At 26.8% G+C, this 23,823-nt stretch overlaps 7 protein-coding genes across 7 annotated transcripts; 4 read left to right on the top strand and 3 right to left on the bottom strand.

Annotated features, from left to right (window-relative positions):
* Positions 1-1,063: 1,063 nt before the first annotated feature.
* OCT59_025520 (uncharacterized protein) lies at positions 1,064-3,047 on the bottom strand (the record flags this gene model as incomplete). Its single annotated transcript, XM_025317178.2, has 2 exons — positions 1,064-2,841; positions 3,010-3,047. The coding sequence occupies 2 exons, from the start codon at positions 3,045-3,047 to the stop codon at positions 1,680-1,682; spliced, it is 1,200 nt and encodes a 399-aa protein (XP_025178837.2). The 3' UTR covers positions 1,064-1,679.
* A 1,688-nt stretch (positions 3,048-4,735) lies between these two features.
* Positions 4,736-6,241, top strand: OCT59_025519 (uncharacterized protein; the record flags this gene model as incomplete). The annotated part of the gene is made up of 1 exon (XM_025325909.2): positions 4,736-6,241. The coding sequence occupies one exon, from the start codon at positions 4,736-4,738 to the stop codon at positions 6,239-6,241; it is 1,506 nt and encodes a 501-aa protein (XP_025178836.2).
* A 1,054-nt stretch (positions 6,242-7,295) lies between these two features.
* On the top strand, positions 7,296-7,637 carry OCT59_025518 (uncharacterized protein; the record flags this gene model as incomplete). Its single annotated transcript, XM_025325908.1, has 1 exon — positions 7,296-7,637. The coding sequence occupies one exon, from the start codon at positions 7,296-7,298 to the stop codon at positions 7,635-7,637; it is 342 nt and encodes a 113-aa protein (XP_025178835.1).
* Positions 7,638-10,473: 2,836 nt separating this feature from the next.
* OCT59_025517 (uncharacterized protein) lies at positions 10,474-11,291 on the top strand (the record flags this gene model as incomplete). The annotated part of the gene is made up of 6 exons (XM_066139038.1): positions 10,474-10,678; positions 10,761-10,769; positions 10,846-10,881; positions 10,965-11,030; positions 11,106-11,171; positions 11,239-11,291. 6 exons carry the CDS (start codon positions 10,474-10,476, stop codon positions 11,289-11,291), a joined length of 435 nt encoding a protein of 144 aa, XP_065992150.1.
* A 701-nt stretch (positions 11,292-11,992) lies between these two features.
* On the bottom strand, positions 11,993-14,267 carry OCT59_025516 (uncharacterized protein; the record flags this gene model as incomplete). Its single annotated transcript, XM_025317177.2, has 6 exons — positions 11,993-12,987; positions 13,077-13,106; positions 13,196-13,440; positions 13,519-13,840; positions 13,932-13,993; positions 14,063-14,267. 6 exons carry the CDS (start codon positions 14,265-14,267, stop codon positions 12,094-12,096), a joined length of 1,758 nt encoding a protein of 585 aa, XP_025178834.1. The 3' UTR covers positions 11,993-12,093.
* A 3,758-nt stretch (positions 14,268-18,025) lies between these two features.
* Positions 18,026-19,650, top strand: OCT59_025515 (uncharacterized protein; the record flags this gene model as incomplete). The annotated part of the gene is made up of 6 exons (XM_025317176.2): positions 18,026-18,068; positions 18,149-18,460; positions 18,526-18,639; positions 18,717-18,821; positions 18,900-19,009; positions 19,092-19,650. The coding sequence occupies 6 exons, from the start codon at positions 18,026-18,028 to the stop codon at positions 19,464-19,466; spliced, it is 1,059 nt and encodes a 352-aa protein (XP_025178833.2). The 3' UTR covers positions 19,467-19,650.
* Positions 19,651-21,986: 2,336 nt separating this feature from the next.
* Positions 21,987-22,381, bottom strand: OCT59_025514 (uncharacterized protein; the record flags this gene model as incomplete). The annotated part of the gene is made up of 3 exons (XM_066139010.1): positions 21,987-22,045; positions 22,113-22,253; positions 22,336-22,381. The coding sequence occupies 3 exons, from the start codon at positions 22,379-22,381 to the stop codon at positions 21,987-21,989; spliced, it is 246 nt and encodes an 81-aa protein (XP_065992149.1).
* Positions 22,382-23,823: the final 1,442 nt, after the last annotated feature.

Below are 23,823 nucleotides of genomic sequence, written 5' to 3'. Positions count from 1 at the left end.
GAATGTGTCATATTGTTGATATATTTTAAGTTTTAACCTTTAATGAAACATATCGTGATTACTAAATACTATACTACATTAATTACGCATGTTTACGCCATAATCTCGAAAATTCTCGTAAAAAAAAAAAAATTTTTTTTTTACAGATAATTTAATACTGTCTGTCCTCCTCTACCCCGATTGGTTGAGTATTCAATATACAGTAGGTAAAGGGGCAACTGGAGCGGAATAAATTATTAGAGAGATTGTTAGATAATGGAGCTTCAATTAATGTAATTGATGATGTACTGGATTATAGTTTGATTTCCCGATTGTCATTTTCCCGAATATATCATTTCGTGAAGTATTTGATTACAAAATTTTATTATATACGTAAACTTCTTTGCGTGAGAGCCATAAAAAGAAAATTCATCTGATCTACTGCGTAGTAATTATTGCTAGTACATACAAAGTGAGTTCATAAATTTAAAAATTTAACAATAAAATTCTTGACGCAATAATTTCCTTAATCCTCGTTATTGTATAAATCACATATATTATGTGATAAATCAGGAGTTTAGTACATGGGAAATTGGGATTCGGGAAATTGAACTTTAGAAAATTGGGATTCAAGACATTCGAGAAATTAGAATTTCGGAAAATGTTTCAGTTCGGGAAACGAGCATTCAGAAAATTGACTTCGAGAAATGGTGGCGACAAGGGATGCACTGTATGTATTTGTTTATAATATCAACTAAATCTTTGGGCTTAAATACCGATTCCCCCTACTTTACTACTATGCGTTCCCTTCAAGCGTGATTTAAAACGATAATTTTATTCACATATTTGTATGTTTGTATTACTTACCCTTTCTTTTTTCAAGATCGCATTTATGTTAGCAACGTAAATTAACGATCACAGCTGCAATTGATGATCAAGGTAATCGCGAAAAGTTATTTTCGTAACGTAACCACGTAAATTTTTTTTTTTTAAAAAAAAAAAAAGTTTCAAATTCACAAGCACAAACAATCTAACAAGGCTAATAAGTTAATGACAAATGTAAACTTTGCAAATGTGTTTTTCTTTTATTTATGAAGTTTTTTTTCTTTTTGTTTAAAAAAAAGGATAATTTACATTCGATTTTTTTTTATTTGCAAAAATTAACAAAGAAGGAGAAATATATGGTTATATTTAGGTTCCCACTACGTAAAAAAAAATATATAATAATGTGGTAGAAAAAAAAATGAAATAAGGAATGTTGTTAAAAATGATCGAAATTGGGAATTTGTTCTTAGTATTAGTTAAATTGGATAAAAAAAAAAATCGATACCATATTAACTTATTAATGTTGTATCGAAAAATACTATCTTTTTTCTAGAATTCACATATTGTCCATACCAAGAATAAATAAAGATAAAAAAAAAATATATTACCAAATATCATAGCCAACACTGTAATTATTTAAACCCAAATTTATAAATCCTAAAAATTAATTTAACCAAAACCCGTATTTGTTATGTTAATTACTTGTTTGTTAATGAAAAACAAAATAAAAAAAAAATGTGTATATATATATATATATATCAATAATGTTCTTGATATCTGCGGTCAACGCGACTCTCAAAACATATTCATAATAAACACTTTTCATTCTATTCTAAACTCCAACAAGTATAACCTATCAATTCGTTCACATCTGGTCATTCATCAAATTTTTTCTGAACAACCCTAAATACCTCTAATTCTTCAATTGTCTCTTCCAAATCTTGAAATCCATTAGCATGAGCCAATAATTTCTGACCATGCCTAAAATCAATAAAGACTTCAATACCATCTCCTAAAAACATGTCAACATCTAAATGATTATTAACTCTTAACATCCAGGGCAGCAATAACTTTCTTTGTTGCCAGAGGTAACCAAATATAAATCCATCACCACCGATTCGCATTTCTTGATTTTCTGTTGACCAACTTATACTTTTATATCCACCAAATACAGCTTCATCTTCATTTTGATTTTTTGTTCTTATTATCGTAACAGTTGGTCCTTGATTATAACATTGTTCGCGCCATTTTTGTTCACCCAATTCTGCACCACCGCATCTAAATATCAAGTGAAAATCAAAAGGGACTTTATCGAATGTCGTGTAAGGATTTTTTTCTGGTGTATCATCCGCAGTATCAGGATGAAGAATCCAATATGATATTAACGCAGGTTCCTCTTTCTCTTTTATAATTGTGCTGTTTAATCTTAAAGGTAAAATATCGTAAATAAATTGAAATTGTGTGTTCGAATGATATTCAATAACTTGATCATATAATTCTGGCATGAATACTTTAGTTAAAGGTCCAACCTTTTTAATAAAATCATCGGGTTCCATTTGGAAAAATCTTATTAAAGAAAGTAATTGAATCACATTTGATTGTAATGTTGCTATATGGTCTGATGTCCAAGTTGAAAAATCATCTACCAACGAAATTCCAGGAGTATTATTTATTCCCCACATTATCACTGCTGCAAATATATCAATTTCCTCCAATCCAAATATGTCTCGTTCTAATAAGCCAACCATATAATCATGTGGGAGAAATAAAAATTCCTTGGAGCTTACAAAAGCTTTTGGGTGTCGAAGTATTGCATTATTGCACAATGAAACTAACTCTTTACATCTTGAAATTTGTAAAGCTACATAAAGCACCTCGCTACTTTTTTCGTTGATCCAAGTATTTTCATTTCGTATTAAATCGGCTTCCATATAATCTACAAAAGAATCCATCATTAATACGTCTGCTGCTTTTAATAATTGTAATTTCTCTGAAACCCCTACTTTTTCTAAATTTAAATATGCTCCATATACGTAACTATAAAAAATAATAATAAAAAATTAATTAATATTAAATTTTGAATTATTTAGAATTTAAATATCTTATTTCTCTTTTATTAAAAAAAAGAACACTTTTCGAAAGGAAAAGATCAAAAAAATAAAAAAAAAAGCAACAAAATAAAAAAATAAATCATTCCATACATACAAGAGCACATGACCAAATATAGCTTGCGGTATGTTCATTCCACGCAAATCAATTACGTAAAAACCATCCTCTTTCTTTTTACTCCATGCAGCCGATAATGCGGCTCTAAAATACTCTGAGCGAGTTTTTAAAATGATTGAATGAGCTTTAAATGTTTCACAACTAGATTCATCGCCAACGTAAATAATGACATCAAACGTTTCTTCTTGATCTAATATTTTTAGGAAATCGCAAGATAGTTGTTTAAATGATTTTACTGTGTCGTATATTTCTGGCATGTTATATATTCTTATATATATTGTATATATTCTTTATTTAATCTTTATTTTGATTTCTAAATTCTAAAAAAAAAGATAGTTAAGGATAGTAATTTTTTTTATAAAAAAAAAAAGAAGGTAAATGATAAAGATAAAAAAATGAAAGTTTTTTTTTTTAAGAAAACGTAATCCGGAAATGTATCGTCTTATTTATATGCCAATTTTGTATTCATGCAGCGTAGTACATTTTAGCCACAAAGTAAATCGATTATCCTTCGTAACACTTCAAAATGCTCAAATTAAACTTTTCGCAATCATGAAAAAAAAAAAATTTGAAGTTTAAAATATGTACGTGGATAAAATATGGAAGACTTCAAACCAGGTAGAGGGAAAGAAATTAGCTTTTTATGTGCAGGTCAATAAAAAACCTTGTTCAACCAAAAAGACATTACTTCGTTCTTCGTAACACAAATCATTCTCCATTTTGTACTACGTTTATGACTTGCGGAACGAATAATTTCCGGATTTTATAATCTCAATCGTGTAAGAAAATGGGTGGTACTGCAGTATTAATGATCTTCGTGGCGCAGACTTTATTCGGCTAAATAATGAAAATGCTTAGTAATACCTTATATACCTGATTGTTATTTATTTTGCATACATTCATATTTTATAAAGAAAAATAATTCTTTTTTCCTTAAAAAAAAAAAAAATTTTTTTTATTGATTCATTTCTTTCTTTTTTTTTTTTCGGAAAAATTTAAATTATAAAAAAAGGCGTACTATATTTGTATGTTTCATGTTTTAATTAGTTCTTTTATAGCTAGAACAGCTAGCTTAAAACTTCGCTGCGCCATACAGGAAACGACGTATCTTATGATTTTCTCAGATGAATTAATTATTTAAAATAAATAAGTTTTGAAGTTATTTATTTCATCTTAATAAGGTTAGTATTTATATTATTTTTATTATGATTTCGGGTCAAAATTATTTATTTGGAAAATTTATTTATATCAAATCAAAAGAATTGTTTGGTTATATTTATTGTATATCATGATGTATAAAAAATTGTATGATGATGTAACCGTATATAATATAATAGACTTATCGGATCAGTATAAGTTATAATTAAATAGGTTAAGTAATTTTTTAACGAATTTTTATAATTTTTTTTCAGACAAAATTATTTTCTCAGTACACCCAGGTAATATTAAAATTATTATAATTCAATTTTTGAAAAATGAGAAATTAATTAAGCATTTTAACCTTTTATTTTAATTCAATCTTATAGATTTTAATATGGCATCATATTTACCGGTTGAATGTATTAGGGAAATTCTAGAATATCTCCGTAATGATACAAATTCTTTATACTCCTGTCTTTTGGTAAATCGAAACTGGTGCGAAATTACTATTCCAATACTGTGGCGGAATCCGTTTGGTAGAGATTTAAAATCTAATCGTTGCAAAATGCTGATAAACACCTACGTTTCACGTCTTAAAACAGAAGAAATTCCTGGAGAATTGGTCCCCATACAGAACGAAATTTCAACTTTTAATTACGCTACATTCTTACGAGTTTTTGATTGTGAAAAGATTTTATTGGCTTTTCATTATTGGGCAATTTCTATATCCTCTTTTCGTTTGTTCATATTCAAACTTTTAATTCAACATTTTATTGCCAATTCTCCAAAATTTGATCGAATTGATTTCAAAAAGAGTATGCTTTTTAGCGATAATATTTTTTTATTTCCTGGAGCGAGACGTAGTTTTTCAAAATTGCGTAATTGTAATTTTTTTGGGGAATATACGAAAGGTTTAATTGATTCTTGTGCAAGTGTGGCAAAAGATATTCGTTACATATCTTTTCGTTGCCTCGAACCTCAACACCCTAATGTTAATAATGTTAATGATGATTCAATGGATGGTTTGGCTCGCTTAATAAGATCACAAAGACAATTAAAGAAAATCCTTTTATCAGATGGAAGGTACAACACAATATTTAAGAATGAAATTTTTGAATCTTTAACAACTCAATCTGATACGTTGACCGTAATCAAATTCTTATCAATTAATTTTCACGAAAATTTTCCACTAAAACATTTATTAATTTGTAAGAATTTAAAAGTTCTCAAGATTGTTAATTGTAAGAATTATGGAAATTGTTCTAAAATAACGGAAAAATTACAACAATTTCATCAATTGAAGGCCATCACTTTTAGTTCTAGTAGACTTCCTTTTGAATTATATAGAAAATTAATTTCTTTGGCAGGGTATTCTTTACAAACTGTTGTTTTAATGGGAAAAGTGTTCGCGGAAATTCCTTTACCAAACTCTTTTGCAAATAATTTACAAGTCACTTCTAATCCCTCCTCGAACTCCATGTTAGAACCATTTATTGAGATGTGTCCAAATATAAGGCAATTTTTGGCGTGTGTAAATGAAAGTCAAATAGTATATCTACCGTCTTTATTACGTTCATGTAGAAATTTGAAACGTATAAGTCTTTATGATCCAAAGTATCAATCTCGATCCTTTTATTCTTCAATTAGGGATATGCAAACTATTAATGTTGAAAATTTATTAGCAGAGATAGGACGAGCGATTCCACCATCATTAATTAAATTCAATATTAATATGAATTGGAAGTTTAGCGTTGAAGTTTTCGGATCATTTTTACAAAATCTTGGCGATACTTCAAGTACGACAGCAATTTTATCTAAAGACACAAGAAAAGATATGAGGGTGACGAGGACAACACAATTACAGAGACTATCCTTTCAATTTTGTACATGTATGACCGATGAGCATCTGGAAATGTTTTATATGTACCCAATTAAAAGTTTAAGTATTTTAAAGATTAGAGGCGCAGAAGGTATAAGTGAAGATGGGTTTAGGAAATTAGTAGATTTTTTTGGAGATTGTGTTGGTGTACCCCAAAAATTCAGAAAACAGCGTAATACGAGTAGAGATTGAAGGTATGAAATGCGGTCAGACACGTGAAAGAGATAAATATTTGTAGATAATAAATGGATGTATATGTAAATCTAAATTTTTCTGAAAAACAATTCCGAAAATTTAGATCGCTTTATAATCAACAATTATAGCTAATTATCTTTATTAACTTTTGTAATTTGTATACTTTGTACATAAATTAATAATAAATAGTTTATCTGTAAATTTACCATTAAATTACGCTATCAATTACGCCATCATTAAAAATTCACATTAATTCGTACATTTATAAAATTTAATTATTAATGATTTACCAATCAAAGTTGATTATCATAATTACGTAAAAGAATTTCAAATAATTATGTGGATCTTTTCTTTTTTGACATTGACAACCGGAAATATATGTGCATAAAATAATTACCACGCGTACGAGATTGTAATTTAGTTTCAGATTTTACTCCACTAAATTTTATTTAGTAAGTCTAAAAAATTTTTTTTTTTATGTCGATTTTTCTATTTGGAATTTATATATATATATATTTTTTAATTTTAATTTATTATTATTTATTATTATTTTAATTAATTAATATTGATCATAATCATTTTTGACGATATATTAGATTTATATAATTATTAAATTAAAATAAATAATAAAAATATGGTTAGATCTGTGAATTTAAAAGAAATTTGATTTAATAACTTTTACTTTATTATGAACATTCCATTATTAGTTAAACTTAATTTCGGTCATCAATAAATCTTGACCAAAATTACTCATCTTAGCTCTGACCGAAATAATTTCGGCCGGAATTACTAAATTCTTTGTTCATGTAATTTTTGCCAGATTTATTATAAAATTAAAATTACAAATCACATGTCATGTACAGTATATGATATAATTTAAAATTTATGATAATTCAGGTATCATCGAAAAATCAAAAAAAAATATATTAATCTAAATTAGATCAATTTCTTGAATTAATAATTAAATAAACTAAAACTATAACACGCTTATTATCGGAAGCGTCAGAAAAAAAGGTTATTATTATTATACTTTACGCGTGAAAAAAATACAATGAACCATAAAATTGAACTGCAAAAGTTGCATTCAGATGACGAATTATTTTACAGAATCAAAATCTTTGTCAATGACCTTTTAACTTTTAGCGATTCGGAAGATGCCAGATTTCGTTTGGAAAAGGATCCCATGGCTAAATTTTTCTTCTCAAATGAATATTTTAGCGGAAAAGATATTAATTATCTCCTTGATTTTCCAACCGCCTCGGGACTTTCTGTTTCCGAACTTCTTAGTGTAGAATTATCAAATAAGCACAAAGTATGTTCATCTCATGAACTGGCGCCTCTTTTACAAGAGATTTTTGGAATACAACAAAGTTTCCAAAAAGAAAAAGATTAAGTTTAAAGAAATTTGAGAAGAATTGGAAAAAAAGTAAAAAACACATAGGTAATTAACGTAACTATCATAACATTTTTATATTAATTGTTAATTATTGCCGAATTATTTGCATATTTAACGTCGATTATTTTTCTCACAAAAAAATTTCTTTATATGTTTAATAAAGTATAATTGAAACGTACACTTGCAAGAATTTTAAAGAAAATAAATGAGCAAATTCCACTGAAACTGAACTTTTTGAATCTCGAATTTAATCTTTCATTCATATTGGTAATTTCATTTATGTTAGTCATTGTGAAATGGTTTTATTTATTCTTCAAAAATCTCCATTTTATATTTTTTCTACTTATTACACATTTCAAGCCCATAACTACATTGTACAACAAATAATTTTCCGGACATTATCAACTTACATAAAAAGTAAGTTTAAAATGAATAATGTTGAGATCAAAAAAATTCGTACTACACTTTAATTCAACAATGAAATCAGATAAGTCCAAAGTAAACTGTAATAGACAACAAATACATTTAATTAATCCGTTTTGATAAATATCATTTATGCTGCTGCGTTCAATAAGAAAATATGCAAAATATGCATGGTTTAACAAAAAAATAGAATTCGATGCAAGAATACGGCGGATACAAATATTTATAGTTATAGGATGTATGTTGCATTATCTATCATAGATGAAATTGAAATATTGAAAGAAGCATCAATAGTTTTTAAAAAGGTTTTATTGTAATGTTAAAATTCACTGTAATGAAAGTATTATTAATAATTTTTGCATTAAATTGATTTTCGAATGCATTACCTAAATTTTACAACGTCCTTTGCTCTTTTCGTAAATACTGTGTAACAGTAATTGTAATGAATGACATTTATAAGGATTATAAAGAATGAGACCATAATTTAATCCACGTCATATTTTTTTTTTTTATTTTCGTTATAATTTAAAAACATTCGTATATAATCCTTTGAAAAACATTCGTGTATAACCCTTTGAAAAACATTCGTATATAATCCTTTGAAAAACATTCGTGTATAACCCTTTGAAAAACATTCGTATATAATCCCTTTGAATACCTATTGTTTTCGAAAAACTGTGAATACTATTATTGTAACATTTTGTAACAATGGACACGAAAAATAAACAATACCCCTATCAGTACGTAACTCTCGTTACAAACGCATATGAAAAACGTGTTGTAGATCATACTAAAAGCAAAAGTTGTTTGTTTTGATCAACATGAATCTAACTACTTTAAACGTTCGCATTCATTTTTAAACAAATAAAGAATATTTCCATGAATGACACAAAAATAAAAATATACTCTTTCTATCTTTTAATTTTAATTCACAGTAGTACATTATGAGATTTTCCTTTTATCGACCATGACTCATGAGATTAAGATTATCAAATAATTATATTTTAAAATACTACTGTATTAAAATTATATGTTAATAATCCATTTGAATGACGGAGTTTTAAATCCGATGAAATTAAGTATAAATAAACGTAAATAAAACGGAAATCCTTTTTCTTGCTTTTCGCTTTTTTTTTGAGTTACGAAAATAAGTAATTCAACAAATTAGTTATGGGCTATATTTATAATGTTAATGCTATAAATGCATTTAACAAAGTATGCGCGTTAACTGATTATAATTTCCACGATAACATTACCAAACGACATGAATTCAGAATACAAACCATTAATACCAATAAATATCTTACGAAAAATGAAAGATTAGAAGTGGAGCAATTATTAAATGAAGATTATGATTATAATAAAATTCTTTATGGTGAAGGAGAAAAAAGGACGTGCGAAAATTGCGAACAAGAATGTTTAGCAACTTTATATTGTGAACATTGCGTTCGAAACTATTTGGAAATAAACTCTTTAGATTGGACATCAGGGAATGATGATATTGATGATTTAATAAAGAAATGTCAATCTGAAACGTTTCATCCAAGTATGATAGTTGAATGGATCCCGTACAATAATTTACAAAAAATTGAATATTTAACTAAAGGTGGATTCTCCGAAATTTATTTAGCTGAATGGATAGATGGACAATATAACGAATGGGATATTAAAGAAAATCAATTAAAAAGGATAGGTACGCATAAAGTGATCCTTAAAAAGTTAGAAAATATTATAAGTGCAAATAGAACTTGGTTTGATGAGGTATGTAATTTATAAATTACAAAAATTATTAAATATAATTTATTTAATTTATTCTAATAAAATCTTTTTTTTTTTTGAAATATTTTTAAATTAAAAGGCAAAATCACATTTAACTATGAGTAATAAATGGATTGAAATTGTTCGATGTCATGGTCTAACGCAAGATCCACGAACTCAAAACTATTTCCTTGTAATGCATCAAATGGATTTGGATTTAAGAACATATTTAATAAAAAACCATGATAATCTTACTTGGAAAGAAAGAATTAAAATTACCGTTGATATAATAAATGCTCTGGATAGTATTCACAGAGAAAATAAAATCCATAGAGATTTACATTCTGGAAACATATTATATTCAAAATACTTAGATTTATGGTTTATATGTGATTTTGGATTTTGTGGTCCAGTAAATGAGCCATTAAGATCCATCTATGGAAATTTACCATATATAGCACCCGAAGTTATAATTAAAAAAGAATATAATTATACATCTGATATTTATAGTATTGCGATGCTAATGTGGGAAATTGCATTTGGGCAATCTCCGTATAGTAATTATAAGCATGATTATTATCTTGCAATGAGTATAATAAATGGAATGAGACCAAAAATAATATCACATATTCCTATAGAATATAAAAATTTGATGGAGCAATGTTGGAATGTTGATCCGAAAAAAAGACCTAATATAAATGATCTTTGGATAAAGATAAGAAAGATAAGTGCATCATATTATCTAGATGAAGCTTTGAAACGCAACCAAGAATCATATAGTTCGCAATTGCAATTAAATATCCCTACAAGCCGAGGTAATACCAGTAATATTTATCAATTCCCGAATTCAAGTGAAGGTATGTTTATGTAATGACTATATTATTATTTTAAAAAATTTCAATTAATAATTATCTTTTTCTTTTTTAAATAAATAAACAGGACAAAAAGGTATTACTATAAATTTAACTAATTTTTAAATGTATATTATTATATAAATATCTCTAAGATATGTTTTTTTTATAAGAATTCCATAGTAATTATTTCTTTAGTATTCCTAATGGTAAGTGTAATATAATTTAACATGATTGTAAAATTAACTTTGAACACTTTGAATTAAAATCTCGATTTATCATCTTTTAATAGATTTTGATGATAATACTAAAAAATTACCCAGTGTAATTGAAAACTTAAAAATAAATTCAAATAATGGTAAGTAAATTTTATAATTATTATTACAATTGAAATTAAAATAAAATTAAATCCCGATTTATCATCTTTTAATAGATTTTGATGATAATACTAAAAAATTATCCAGTGTAATTGGAAATTTAAAAGTAAATTCAAATAATGGTAAGTAAATTTCATAATTATTGTTATAATTGAAATTAAAATAATTAAATAATTATAATGATTTTAGATTTCCGAGATAATGATAAAACAGCTCAATGGAATAAGAACTATACTAATTAATGTAGGTAATCATTATAACAAAATTTTAAACTATGTATTTATATTTTATTTTAACATAATACTAAAAAAATATGTAAGATTTGTATAATATATAACAATCGAAACAAATTATTATTATTATTATTTTATTCTTTCATTATTTGTATTTTTATAAAGAATTTGTATAAATTTTATATAATATATATTGAATATTTTATTTATTCCAGTATTTGTATTTATATATGTCTAATTCCAAGGTGTGAGAAGTTTACTTGGTATATTGCAAGAAGGAAAATTGCATTTCTACTTAAAGCGAAATTTTATAAACTTACAACGCTTTTTTTATAAGAAATTTTATGTTATTCGTTTATACAGAATACAGAACTAGGAAACGGGAACCGTTGTAAGTCCGAAGCGAAAAACTAAAATTTGCGATTTCATTGGGTGACTATCACGTGGCGGACAGAGAAATTCATGTGATCGATTTTTTTTTAATAGTGCGTAGACATATATTGTCCTTCACTCCTTCCGGACAAAGTATAGGAAGTCAAAATAATTTTCATCACAGCGTCACGATGTCACGTGATTAATACAACGCCCTATTCCTTTTTAAATGAAGTTTGAGTTACGTCACCGACAAATTAACGTCCACGTGACAATATGAAAAACATTCTAAGGACGTTGTGTATACCGAAATCATATTTAAAAAATACTAATTGATGAACTGAAGCTAAAAATTATTTAATAAAAAATGTAAAATAGATCAAAGGTACATGAAATATTGATATTAAAAATGTTAGAAAAAAATTTAAATTTGTTCTCATTATTCTTTCTTTTCTTTATCTTCATTTTTAAATAATTTCACGTAAATTAATTTTCCAATTATATAAAGACCTCGAAGAATTCCATATAAAATACTAACGAAAATTACTAAAGCGGTAGCGTAAACATCCAAATATTTTCCCTTAATGAAACCCATCCTAGTATCTGGAGTAATAAGATCTTTAAATATCAATTTATCATCAAATTTATTATCATCATTTATATTCTTTTGGTTCAATGCTGAAGAATGTAAGGTGAATTCGATTAAATCTGCAGCCCTATATTTTCTATTACTATTAATAATGGCTAAAGTTTTAATCCTTCTTAAACTACTTTGTATTTGTTCATCATTTTGAATTCGTTTAATTTTATCTAATATATCATTCACGTCTAGATTAAGCTTATCTAATGTTAAAGCTACACCAGCCAATTCCAATTTTTCGGCATTACCAGGTTGATCAAAAGTAATTGGTAATGCGAGTATAGGTGTTCCTGTATATAATGATTCGTGAGCACTTCCTGCCCCAGAATGACTTAGGAAAAGTTTTGTATTAGTATGATTTAATATGGCAAATTGAGGTGCAAATGATGCCATGTGAATATTTGGATTCTTGTTTTCAAATATATCGGAAGTGGAAATAATTCTACCATTTGAAAGAGTTATACTGGGAGGAAATGATTCTCGATTCTTTACAATATTTGCCCAAATAACTCCGTCAACAATTCCATTTTCAGTGGCTTCAATGATAGATTGTAATAATTTTGCATTATTTTCAGGTGTTAAGAATAAGAATGATCCTAGTGCTACAAACATTGTACGTTTGTGCAACGTAAGGAATTTCTCGATATCCGGCGTTAATGGAGGATAATAATCTGGTAAAACCGGTCCAATTTCCTAATATATATATATATATATATACAAAGCAACAAAATTTTTTGAGGATATGAGAATAAAAGCTGAGTCTCGACCAATGTAAAATTTACCTGAATTATCGGAGATAAAGGAATTGGCATCTAATCAAAATAAAAATATAATTGTAATTATTAAATAATTAATCGATAAAAAAAAACAATTATAACAAAATAATCTTTCAATTTCTAACCTCAAAACCAAAGAAATTATCGAGTAAGAATAAAGAAGATTGCCATCGATCAAATGGATTTTTTAATGTTGGTAAACCATAACTAGCTCTTACTTCATTAAATTCGCCAAAAGAATTTCTTAATGTCCATATGAACTTAAGTGGTGAAATAATTTCACATCTAAATCTTTCCCAAAATGATTCATTTTCCATGCTAACTTTACATTCAAATAAAGGATCTGATTTATAAGGGACACGTGACAATCCTAAAATATATGAAATTCTTACATGTATCTTATACTTTTTATTAAAATAAAAAGGAATAAAAAAAAAATTTAACTTACCTAAGACACTAGTTGCAATTCCAACGAAAGGTTTATTTTTTACCCAAGCCATGTCAAAACACGGTTCGTTATTTAAAGTATCACAGAAAAATAAATCCGGTTTAACTATCTCAGAAATTACCTTAAGTTGTAAAAATGTACTATTATAAGAATCGAACCGTTTTTTAAATATGTTTTGAAGCTTTCCTATGTTAAATTTTCCTTGAACTAAATCTACGAATTCTGGATTATTTAAGAAATCGGTTACTTCTCCGAGTGAAATAAAATTAATTTTTGGATATTGTTGTGATAGTTTAAATGTTCCTTTCGTCGTTAACGTAACCTATTTGCGAAGATGAGAAAAAGAATAGAGAAAGTTTTTTTTTTAATAAAAAATTAAAAGTATCTTTCGGAATTTCCAAAGTTTTACTTACATTGTATCCACGATCGGCCAAGATATTTGAAATTGTTAAAATGTGTCGAAGATGACTCAATCCTATAATTAAATTTAACGTAATTTTAGAAATAATGAATTTAAATTTCGTGATTAAAAACAATAATTTACCTCCAACTGGAACCACCACCAATATATTTTTCGGAATTTCAGTACGATCAAGATTCATTTCTCTTGGAATCCAACCACTTATTGGAGGCGCAGCTGATGGAATAGGATCTGCACCGATGACCACATTGAAAAATAAATTGCAAAGAATAATGAAGTGTAAAAATTTCTTCGAGAATAATCGTTTAGTCAACGAATGATACTTCATATTAAAAAATGTATATTTAGTGAAATGTAACGATTTCTTTGAATCTTCAATATTGAAAAAAAAAATTTTTTTTTTCTTATTTATTTATATTTATTTTTGTGTCGAAAAGCCCCTGAAATGTTCCCATTGGAACAATCAAAATTTACCCGATAGATCCGAGAATTTTCCATAGATTAATTAGTTTTCGGTTAAATTCCGGAGTTTTTACTTTTGATAGTCATACTAATTGACTAAATATGGAAAGAGGGTTCTCTTAACGATTATATAATGGCTTTGAGTAATAATGAATCGTGTTAAATAAGACTTTATTCGGTAAAGTTCTAGGAAATTTATCCGGAATCATAATAACCTACTTACAAATATGAATTTATATTATTGAATTGAAACTTAAATCCTTGATGATCAGTCCTATATGTTATTTCTAATGTAACATAGGGGAATTTTCATATCCAAAGGTTGATCGCGATCCACTTGAATTTACATTTCTTATTGTTTCAACTACTATATTATAATAAATCTAAGAGTTTAATTATATATGATCTTGTAAATATATTGTTTTATTAAGGTTTCACAAGAAAATAAAAGACCATTGCGCACAATGAATCAAGAGAAGGCGTTAGGTAATTATTATAAATTAATTTCTATTTGTAATAGTAGAAACTACAATAATACAATTAATACATGTATCAAGAATAAATGTTTATTATTATTATATTAAATTGCAATTAAAAATTCATACAAGTAATATTATGCGTAAAAGAACTTTTATTTAGCATAAAATCGTAAATTGTATTAAGCGGTCAAGGCGTATAAATAAGTTTCTGTTTCTTACAAAATGTAATGTAAATTTCTATATTTTTCCGCTTCTCTGGAATATTTTTTTTAATTTCATAATGTTCCTTTCGAAGATCAATAGTCAAATAACATTTGGTCTATTATCTGGACTTGAATCATGAATCACAACATTTTTTATTTAAATCAACATAATAACCTCGATATACCGATAGTTTATATACCGATAATTGACATATACCGATGAATTTCCTTTTTCCCGTTTCGCAACTAATAAAAAAACCTCATTATAACATAATTTCACAATATAACATATATCGATACAATTCCTTTGTCCATTTATAGTAAAGTATAACAACATATACCTAGATTTTGGCCCGCATTATAATTTGCTAACGAATTACAAGTACCGATATTTTGATATACCGATATTTTTTTCTAAAAAAAGCTGTATCGGTATATAGAGGTTTGACTGTATTTGTAGTGATATTTAGGATTCATCATGTGAGTATTAGAAAAGGTCAATTATTATTAAATACGTAATAATCATAAATTATGTATCAGCTGCTTGTTTATCGTCATCTCTTATTACTTCAAGAGTTCAAGGACTACATATTATAATTTTAATTTATTTCCTGTATGACTGTATGTAAATCAAGGTAAACCATCCGTTCTTGATGAATTTTCCTTAAGGACTCTATTAATAATTTAATAATAATTCTATTTTGTACGACTAATTAAATTAAAGTTATTAATAATTTTTTATCCAATCACCAAAATTTCCACTTTTAATTTTAACATGTGTTGCGGAAAAAAAACGTTGTTCTTAGAAAGTTTATATGTTACAATTTGTAAGTAACTAAATTACGGGACGACTATCTAATATTATTAATCTATACACCATCCGTCATCCTAAAAGATCCCATTTGTGCACTGTCGGTTGATAATTTTTCTATACGCGTGTATGAACGAACCATCTTAGCTTAAATAGCTCTGTATGCAACTAAGATGACTTTTTTAAGAATATTACTTTTATTGAATAAGTGCTCGGAAATGACCTGCCATTTAAAGCGGGATTTACTTCATTTTAGTTGGCATCATTTTAATTTTAATATAATATAGGCCAGAATTATCACGTTGACCAGCACTAATCTCAAATGATGTAGATCAGTTGCGTCATTTTGATAAGTGAAACATTTTCCGTTAAACGGATTAAAATATTTTGCGAATTATGCAAATCATACAGATTTTTCACAGCGTGAAGAACTACAAACAAATAATCTTTTGTGATATTTACTTTAAATTCATAATTTAGGAATAATATATTTGTTTTAATAAAGTATATTTCAACAGTGAACTTATAGATTTTTGAGTTATACAAAATAAAGTAAGAATTTCTCATTAATTCCTTTTATTATAATATAACGAACCAGTTTACCGTATTTCTGTAAAATTGTGATAAATCACCTAAATCATCTTTTCTTATTTCTTTAATATCAAAAAATTGATCAATAGTGTATCCATTCCAATATTATATCGTAAAATTCTTTTCTAATAATTTATTTATCATCGCATGATCTTCACCTGTATATAAAGTTTGTTTTTTATTTTGCAAAAAAAATTAACGTCCGTTCATTAATTAATTATGGCGCAGCCATTCATAGCGGCGATCATTTTATGTACAAGCATATGTTTAATACATTTAGATTTTTGTCTCGAAATAAAGATTAAAACAAAGAATATTATACAAATTTTTTGCGGTATTAATCATTGAAATTGATTGCATAAAAATAATTTTTTTTCTCGGGTTTTTTGCGCATGTTCGGAACAATAATGCTTCATGTACGCACTTGTTATTTGTCTAAATTTTAAATGGGCTTTACATCTATAATAGAAATAATAGAAAAATGTTGTCTTATTGTAATTCGTACGGGCTGAGTTTACCCGGGTTAATGACCCGACTCAAATTTTGCATCAAATACGGGATAGGTACAGTACATTCGGTAAAACTCGTTAAAGCTCAGAATAAGGTGAAAACTAACGAGTAACGACAGAACACGATTAAGTTATTACCAAATTTTCCCGAGTTTTTCTCAACAAGGAATGAACAATATTTATGCAATGCAATCGTTTAAACATTTTTATTTTTCAACCAGTCCCAACGCTTAACTAACTCCCGACGAAATAAATTTTTAACTCAACTTTCACGTGATTCTATACATAAATTGAAATATCTCGTGATTTATAAAAGTTTTACGAAAAAAATTACATATTTCATATTATTTCAATAATTTTAAAGAATTTGACGTTACGAGAATATAAAATTTAAGGGGTGATTATTTTCTCCTTCAAAGTCACTATCAACATGATTTATTACTGTATTTTGTATGTCTTCGACTATAATAAAGTGGGGTATTAATAATAATTCAACTTCAAAAGTGGAGGATAATCGTCCTAAATTGGGTTGATTGAATTAATTGTATTAATTGCAATAAATAAAAATATTTTTTAAGGGTTTTTATCTTCGATGCATTCCACGTAAAATGCAGGGATGTTATTTAACGGAGATTTTTATTATTAGTGATACTAAAAATAGGGACATAGAAAGGATATGACGTACAAAATGCTAACCTAACTTAACCTAAACTCCTGCTGTCAACAGTAGTCGAGATGCATTTTGTGCAGGGTGCGTTAAAATACAATTTCCCCATTCTATTACCATGATTTTAACGAATAAAATAAATTTACTTAAAAAAAAAAAGAAAAAGTCACGATGAAGTCACAAGAAAAAATTTTGACGCTAATTAATATGGGAAAAGTGCCTATGCAGATCACTTTCAAACAAATTTTTCGCATGCGGATTTCACATTTTTGAATTAAATTTTTCATGTGATGCGCAGCATAATTTTTTAAAAACATTTAATATAAACACCGATTAATTTCATTTATTTTTATCAATATCAAAAATGGATTTCATTTTATCTGTACTTTTGTGTACCTTAGTCTTGGGTAAAGTATAAAAATGTCGATAAGAAATTATTTATTCCTGAGATATTAATTAAATCAACTCTATATATGTATTATTTTAGCATTTAAGATTCCACTAGCAATTCTTGCATATTTCACGTCTTTATTCTTTGATAAAGAATGTTTGACACCATCCTTATATCAACGTATAACAGCGACCATCCTTAAAACCTTTGAGTTATACTTACCACTATGGCTATTAAGAAAATTATTTAGTGGATCTGAAAAATTCACTCGTGGAAGACAAAATCATTGGGTAAAGAAATTGAATACGAGTAACGAAGAAGATGGATGGGAAGGATATTTAATTGCTGATGGTGTTGATCGTGCAGAAATTGGAAAGGATGCTGATATGATTATTTTATACGCTCATGGTAAGTAAAGAATCGAAAAAAGTAAAAAATTTTTCAATAATATTAATTTGTTTTGAACGAAATAGGTGGTGGCTTCGTTTTCGGTGACGCTTTATTTCTCTTAGATACATACATCGATTGGATTAAAGCATGGAAATTGAGTTATGGCGTTAGAACACAAATCTTATCACTAGATTATCGTAAGTTAATTAAATATTAACGTATTATGTTTTTGAATGTATAATCTATAACGAATATCGAAATTTTAATTTTATAGTATTGGCGCCTGAGCATCCATTCCCAGCTGCTAGAGATAATATGTTGGAGTGTTATCAATGGCTTATTAATGAAAAGAAAATTAGCCCATCCAAAATTGCTTTTGGTACATATTTTGATAATTTATTTAAATTAATATTTTAATCTAAATTAATTTTATTCAAAAATATTTTTTTTTTTTTAGCTGGTGATAGTTCAGGCGGAAATTTGGCTATAATTAGCGCAATACATCTTATAAATCAAGCATATACCGATCCTCCTGCTGCTCTTATTTTACTTTCTCCTACAGTATCCGTAAGTAATTTATGATTTTATAGTTTTTATACGTAGTATTCTTGCTAATTATTCATTTTATAATTCTTTTTGGGGTTTTCAGGGACTAGGAAATACTCGATCATTCATCGACAATGCTTCGAATGACATCACAGATGTTACCTGGTTCAACAATAGCACAAATTTATATATTGGCGACTCAAATCTTCTTCCATCTTGTCCAATGATTTCTCCATTATTTGAAAGTCAACTTTTGGGTTTACCGAAAGTATTTGCTTGCGTTGGAAGTTTTGACATTTTTTTGGATGATGTTACAGCATTTATTGGAAAATTACAACAAAATAATATAAAAACAGAATTCGTGGTAGATGATGCTAATATGCATGGTTATGCGGCAACTAGGGCATTAAGTAGGGGTGGTGCTTATGATAACACCGTCAAACGCATTGGAAAGTTTTTATATGGTGAAAAAATTTGATAAAAGAGTTAAAAGAGACGGACTCTAGATAATATTTATAGTTACAATTATTTTTTGTTTATTTATTTTTTAAAAAAAAAAAATTTGCTTTTACACAAAAACTTATCATGTCTTAATTTAGATGTTTTCTTAATAAAAATTCAATATTTCTTTATTTTAACAGAAATATTTGTTAAAAATTATAAATGAACATGCGAGATTTTAATAATCCTTTACCACGTTAATCATAAATAATTTAATAATCGAAAAAGTTAATTTTCGGTTTAAATAATAAAATTTCCATTTCATTAGGAGTCGCTAATGCAGTAACCAGTACTCGACAGTTATTAAAATATTAATTTATTAAAATATTAATTTCAAAAATCTCTTAGGCAGGTGTCTATCTATTTATTTTCTAGAACAAATCTTTGAAGACATTCGAAAAAAAGGCCCATCTTAGCGTTTTAGCTCAGACTTCTACTAATAGGATGAATCTAATTACATACTATTGGATAAAATTTATTTTTCTAAGCATTTTTCATTAGCGTCCAACTAAGTTCCGTTTTCTTATAGTAGTAGAAAGAGGAATGCAAAAATGTTTGTTGTAACTGCTCCTCCATAGATGGCTCTGTGTTAGAAGAGTTGTTCGATCCGCTTTTCTTTACTTTCGTTTAAAAAACCAATGACACTGTTTGCGATTAAAAATATTCGTGTATGGACGTATAGACATTTTATTACGAAGTTGACATAAGCGGAAAGAAGTTGTATATACAGTTCAGGTTGTATAGTCTTATATTTAAGGTTATTAAAGTGGCTTATTTGTTAAGTGCCCGCACAGTCACATCATGACGTTTTTGAAGTTTCTTCATAATGTTTTTGGAAGTCGCCAATTTCTTCTTGGATTTTTTCCAACTAGTTGAGAGAAATATGATTTTTTACAACAATATTATTAAAAAGAGTTAATAATGTTTATTTCTGAACGAAAAATTTTTTTATCTAAAAAAGTTTTTTCTTCATCAGGAAGTTATTTCGCATCATCTGTTGTTGAATGCGAATTTGTGGATATTTTTGAAATATGTGTAGTTTGTCATAATTATATTTTCGATAAATATAAAAATAAAGGATATTCAAAAAATAAGCGATGATTTTGTTACGATATATTTAGCAAGATGGAAAATAGTCCATTATTTATTTGGTTATAATAAAAAATGGACAAGAAATTCAAATAAAAAGGTTGTTTTTTTTTTATTTTATAGGTTAATAAATATTTAGCAAAATTTAGTATCGATATATGAAACATCTCAAGATCCAGATACAAATTCTTATATCATTATTTTTCATCATATTGTAAAAAGTGTGGTGAAATCTGTTCGTGTAATATATAAATGGTGTTAGAATGTTCAGGTAAACAATTTAAAACTAAATTTTACAAAATGGACAATTGGAAATGAAAAATTGATAATTTAAGAAATGCAATTAAAAACTTAATGAACCGAATGATATAATATTTTACATTATAACCAATTTAAAAATATTAAAAAAATAGATGAAGGTGGGTTTGCTACAATTTATTCAGCAATATGGAAGGATAGATTATATTATGTTCTTGATTGTGCAAGAGGTGGAAATATAGTATGTTATTGGATAAATAAGCATTATAATAAACTTGATTGGTCATATAATCTTGATGCATTATTAAACATTATTATTATTGGTCTTAAAAATAAATATTCATCAAGGTTCATCGTGATTTTCATACAGGAAATATATTGGCAACTATTAGTTTTTATATTATGGTAGTTATATATTTTGTAATTCAGATATGGATTTAGCAGAGATGTATTTTTTAGTAACTGGAAGATAACCTTTTGACAAATTTGCACATGATGAAATATTAGCATTTGAAATCTGTAGGGGAATTAGACCTGAAATAAATAAACCAGAAGCACCAAAATGTTAAATTGACTGCAACATACACAATAGATAGATTTTAAAATTAACAATTATTAATTTTTAGATTTGTCATAGTTTTTTAGACTAGATTGGACTCAGTTATAGAGGAAAGTAGGTCTTGTCTGCTTTTTTCTAGGTGTTTATAGCTTTATGTAACTATATCTTTTGACTTGTTCATAAATAATAAACGCGTTACGGTTTTTTTAAAAAAAAATTATATTGACTGCAACTGAATAGAAGAAAGAATTGGACTATTTTATAAATCATATATGCCCTATAAAAATTTTGATCCGTTTGATTCCGTTTTTATTCCGTTTATATTATTAAATAGACAATTCCGTGTTTATTCAGTAAAGGTCTCATATTTGCGGCATTTATATGGAAATTTTACTGAAATTACCTGTAAAAAAACTGAAAATTTATTGAATAGATTTAATTAATAACACTGATAATAAACTAATAAAAAACTTAATTCATAGAATAATTTATTGCGTAAAATGGATAAATTTCGGATAAATTTCCAAGATACAATTCTAGGATTTCTCCTTTATGTTACTAATTAGTTTTCTTGCCAACAGACCTTGTTATTCATGAAGATTTTGTAGTTTTACTTGGATTTGTGAGGAAGATTTCTTTTTCTTTTTTACCTATAAAATTGGAAAGCATAATAAATATAATTATATTTATTTGAAAAAAATGAAATTACTGCCTTACTAGAAGTTTCTGCAATTTTATCCATAACAGGTGTAATATGGAGAGAATTGGCCTTAGTTTCAGAAGTATTAACTTCGCCTGGAGTGGAAGATGGTAGAGCCTCAGTATCTAGCGCATTAGCTTTGGAGATAGAAGTTGTTGCTTTTGAAAATAAAAAATAATAGTGTTTATATTATTTAAAATGTTAATATTAATTACTATGGAATAATTATAAAAATAATACTTGAAGTACTTCCAGAAGCTTGCAAGCTGCCAGTAGAATCACTCATGTTACACTTCTTATTATTAGGTGGTTTGATAATTTTTTTTTTTTTTGCTGTGGTAGTGGAAGGCCATATTCTTTTGCACCAGCGATTTTCTTTTTTTGGCTTGGTCAACAATAATAAAATTAAGTAAAAGTTGTTTTAAAAAAATACAAAAAGTTATATAATAGAGCACAAACCTGTATTATTACAATACAAAGCAAGCCATTCACGAAATATAAAGTTAGATTCAGAAACTGGTAATGTAAGGTTTGTGTCTTTGAACCGTAATAAAATAATGAAGATTATTTATTTTTATACTCATTTTTATACCTTCACTAAAAATATGAATTTATACACTCACCACGAGTAAATCATTCTGTAATAATAATTACATAAAATTATTAATTCTTAAGCAAAGAGTTGTTTGCGCTGTTCATAACTAAGTTCACAAATATCAATAGTGTGATTAGTACTTTGTGACATCTTTTCTTTTCTTTGACAATAAATATTTTAAAAATTTCTTTTAAGAGTTGAATGTTTAATTAGATAAAAGTTTGAGTTGTATTTATAATAAATAAACAAAGTTTATATATTTATAAACTTTTGAAAAGTATATACGCGTCTTATTAATTTGAAAGTATAAATAGTTTAATATTTAATAATAAAGCCAATATTTAATACTACTATTGTATTAATTTTCTTAATAATATATTTTTTTTAAATAAAACTTTATTTATAAATTATAGTTCGTTACGGCGTTGTATTACATAATAAAAAACTAGGATTACAGATCCAAGGCGTCACTGACTGTTATCCCTAGTGAATTTTTTATTTGCTTTTTTATTTAGATATATTCATATTTTTTCCATTTTTTATCATAGTTAATTATCAGCAAATTATCAGTTATTTTTAGAAATCTGATAATTCCGTATTTATATTGCTGAAATTACTGAGAGAATCCGGATTGTTATTCAACCGGTTATTATTCCGAAAAAATTCACTGAATATTTACGGAACCCATGGAGTTATACCGGAAATATTCTGGAGGGTCATTTTTTATAGGGATGAGGGCAAAACAAAAAGATTTCGCAAATTGACAATGGTTTTTTACGATTGAGACAGTAAACAAAAGTAATTATTTATTTTTTTCTTTATTTAGTTTTAGAGAAAATTACAAAAGTAATCAACCCCAAAATCATGCATTGTGTTAATAAAGTATCTATCTAATACAAATTTGAATCTATATTCTATATTATAAAAGACCTAAGCTATTTAGTTATTTCCCGGTCTCATATATATAGCCGGAAAATTACTAATTTTAGTTTAAAATAGTTGAAATAGTTAATATTTAATGAGTGACACGCTCCAGGGGATTACCCATTTATTTCCTGGGAAGGAAAACAATAGGGCTTTTTTCCCTTCGGGAAAAAAACCCTATTATTTCCAACTCCCCATGAAATAAATAA

Source organism: Rhizophagus irregularis, chromosome 5 (genome assembly GCF_026210795.1).
Source record: "Rhizophagus irregularis chromosome 5, complete sequence".
Taxonomy (NCBI): Eukaryota; Fungi; Glomeromycota; class Glomeromycetes; order Glomerales; family Glomeraceae; genus Rhizophagus; species Rhizophagus irregularis.
This window is presented reverse-complemented; position numbering and strand designations above follow the sequence as displayed.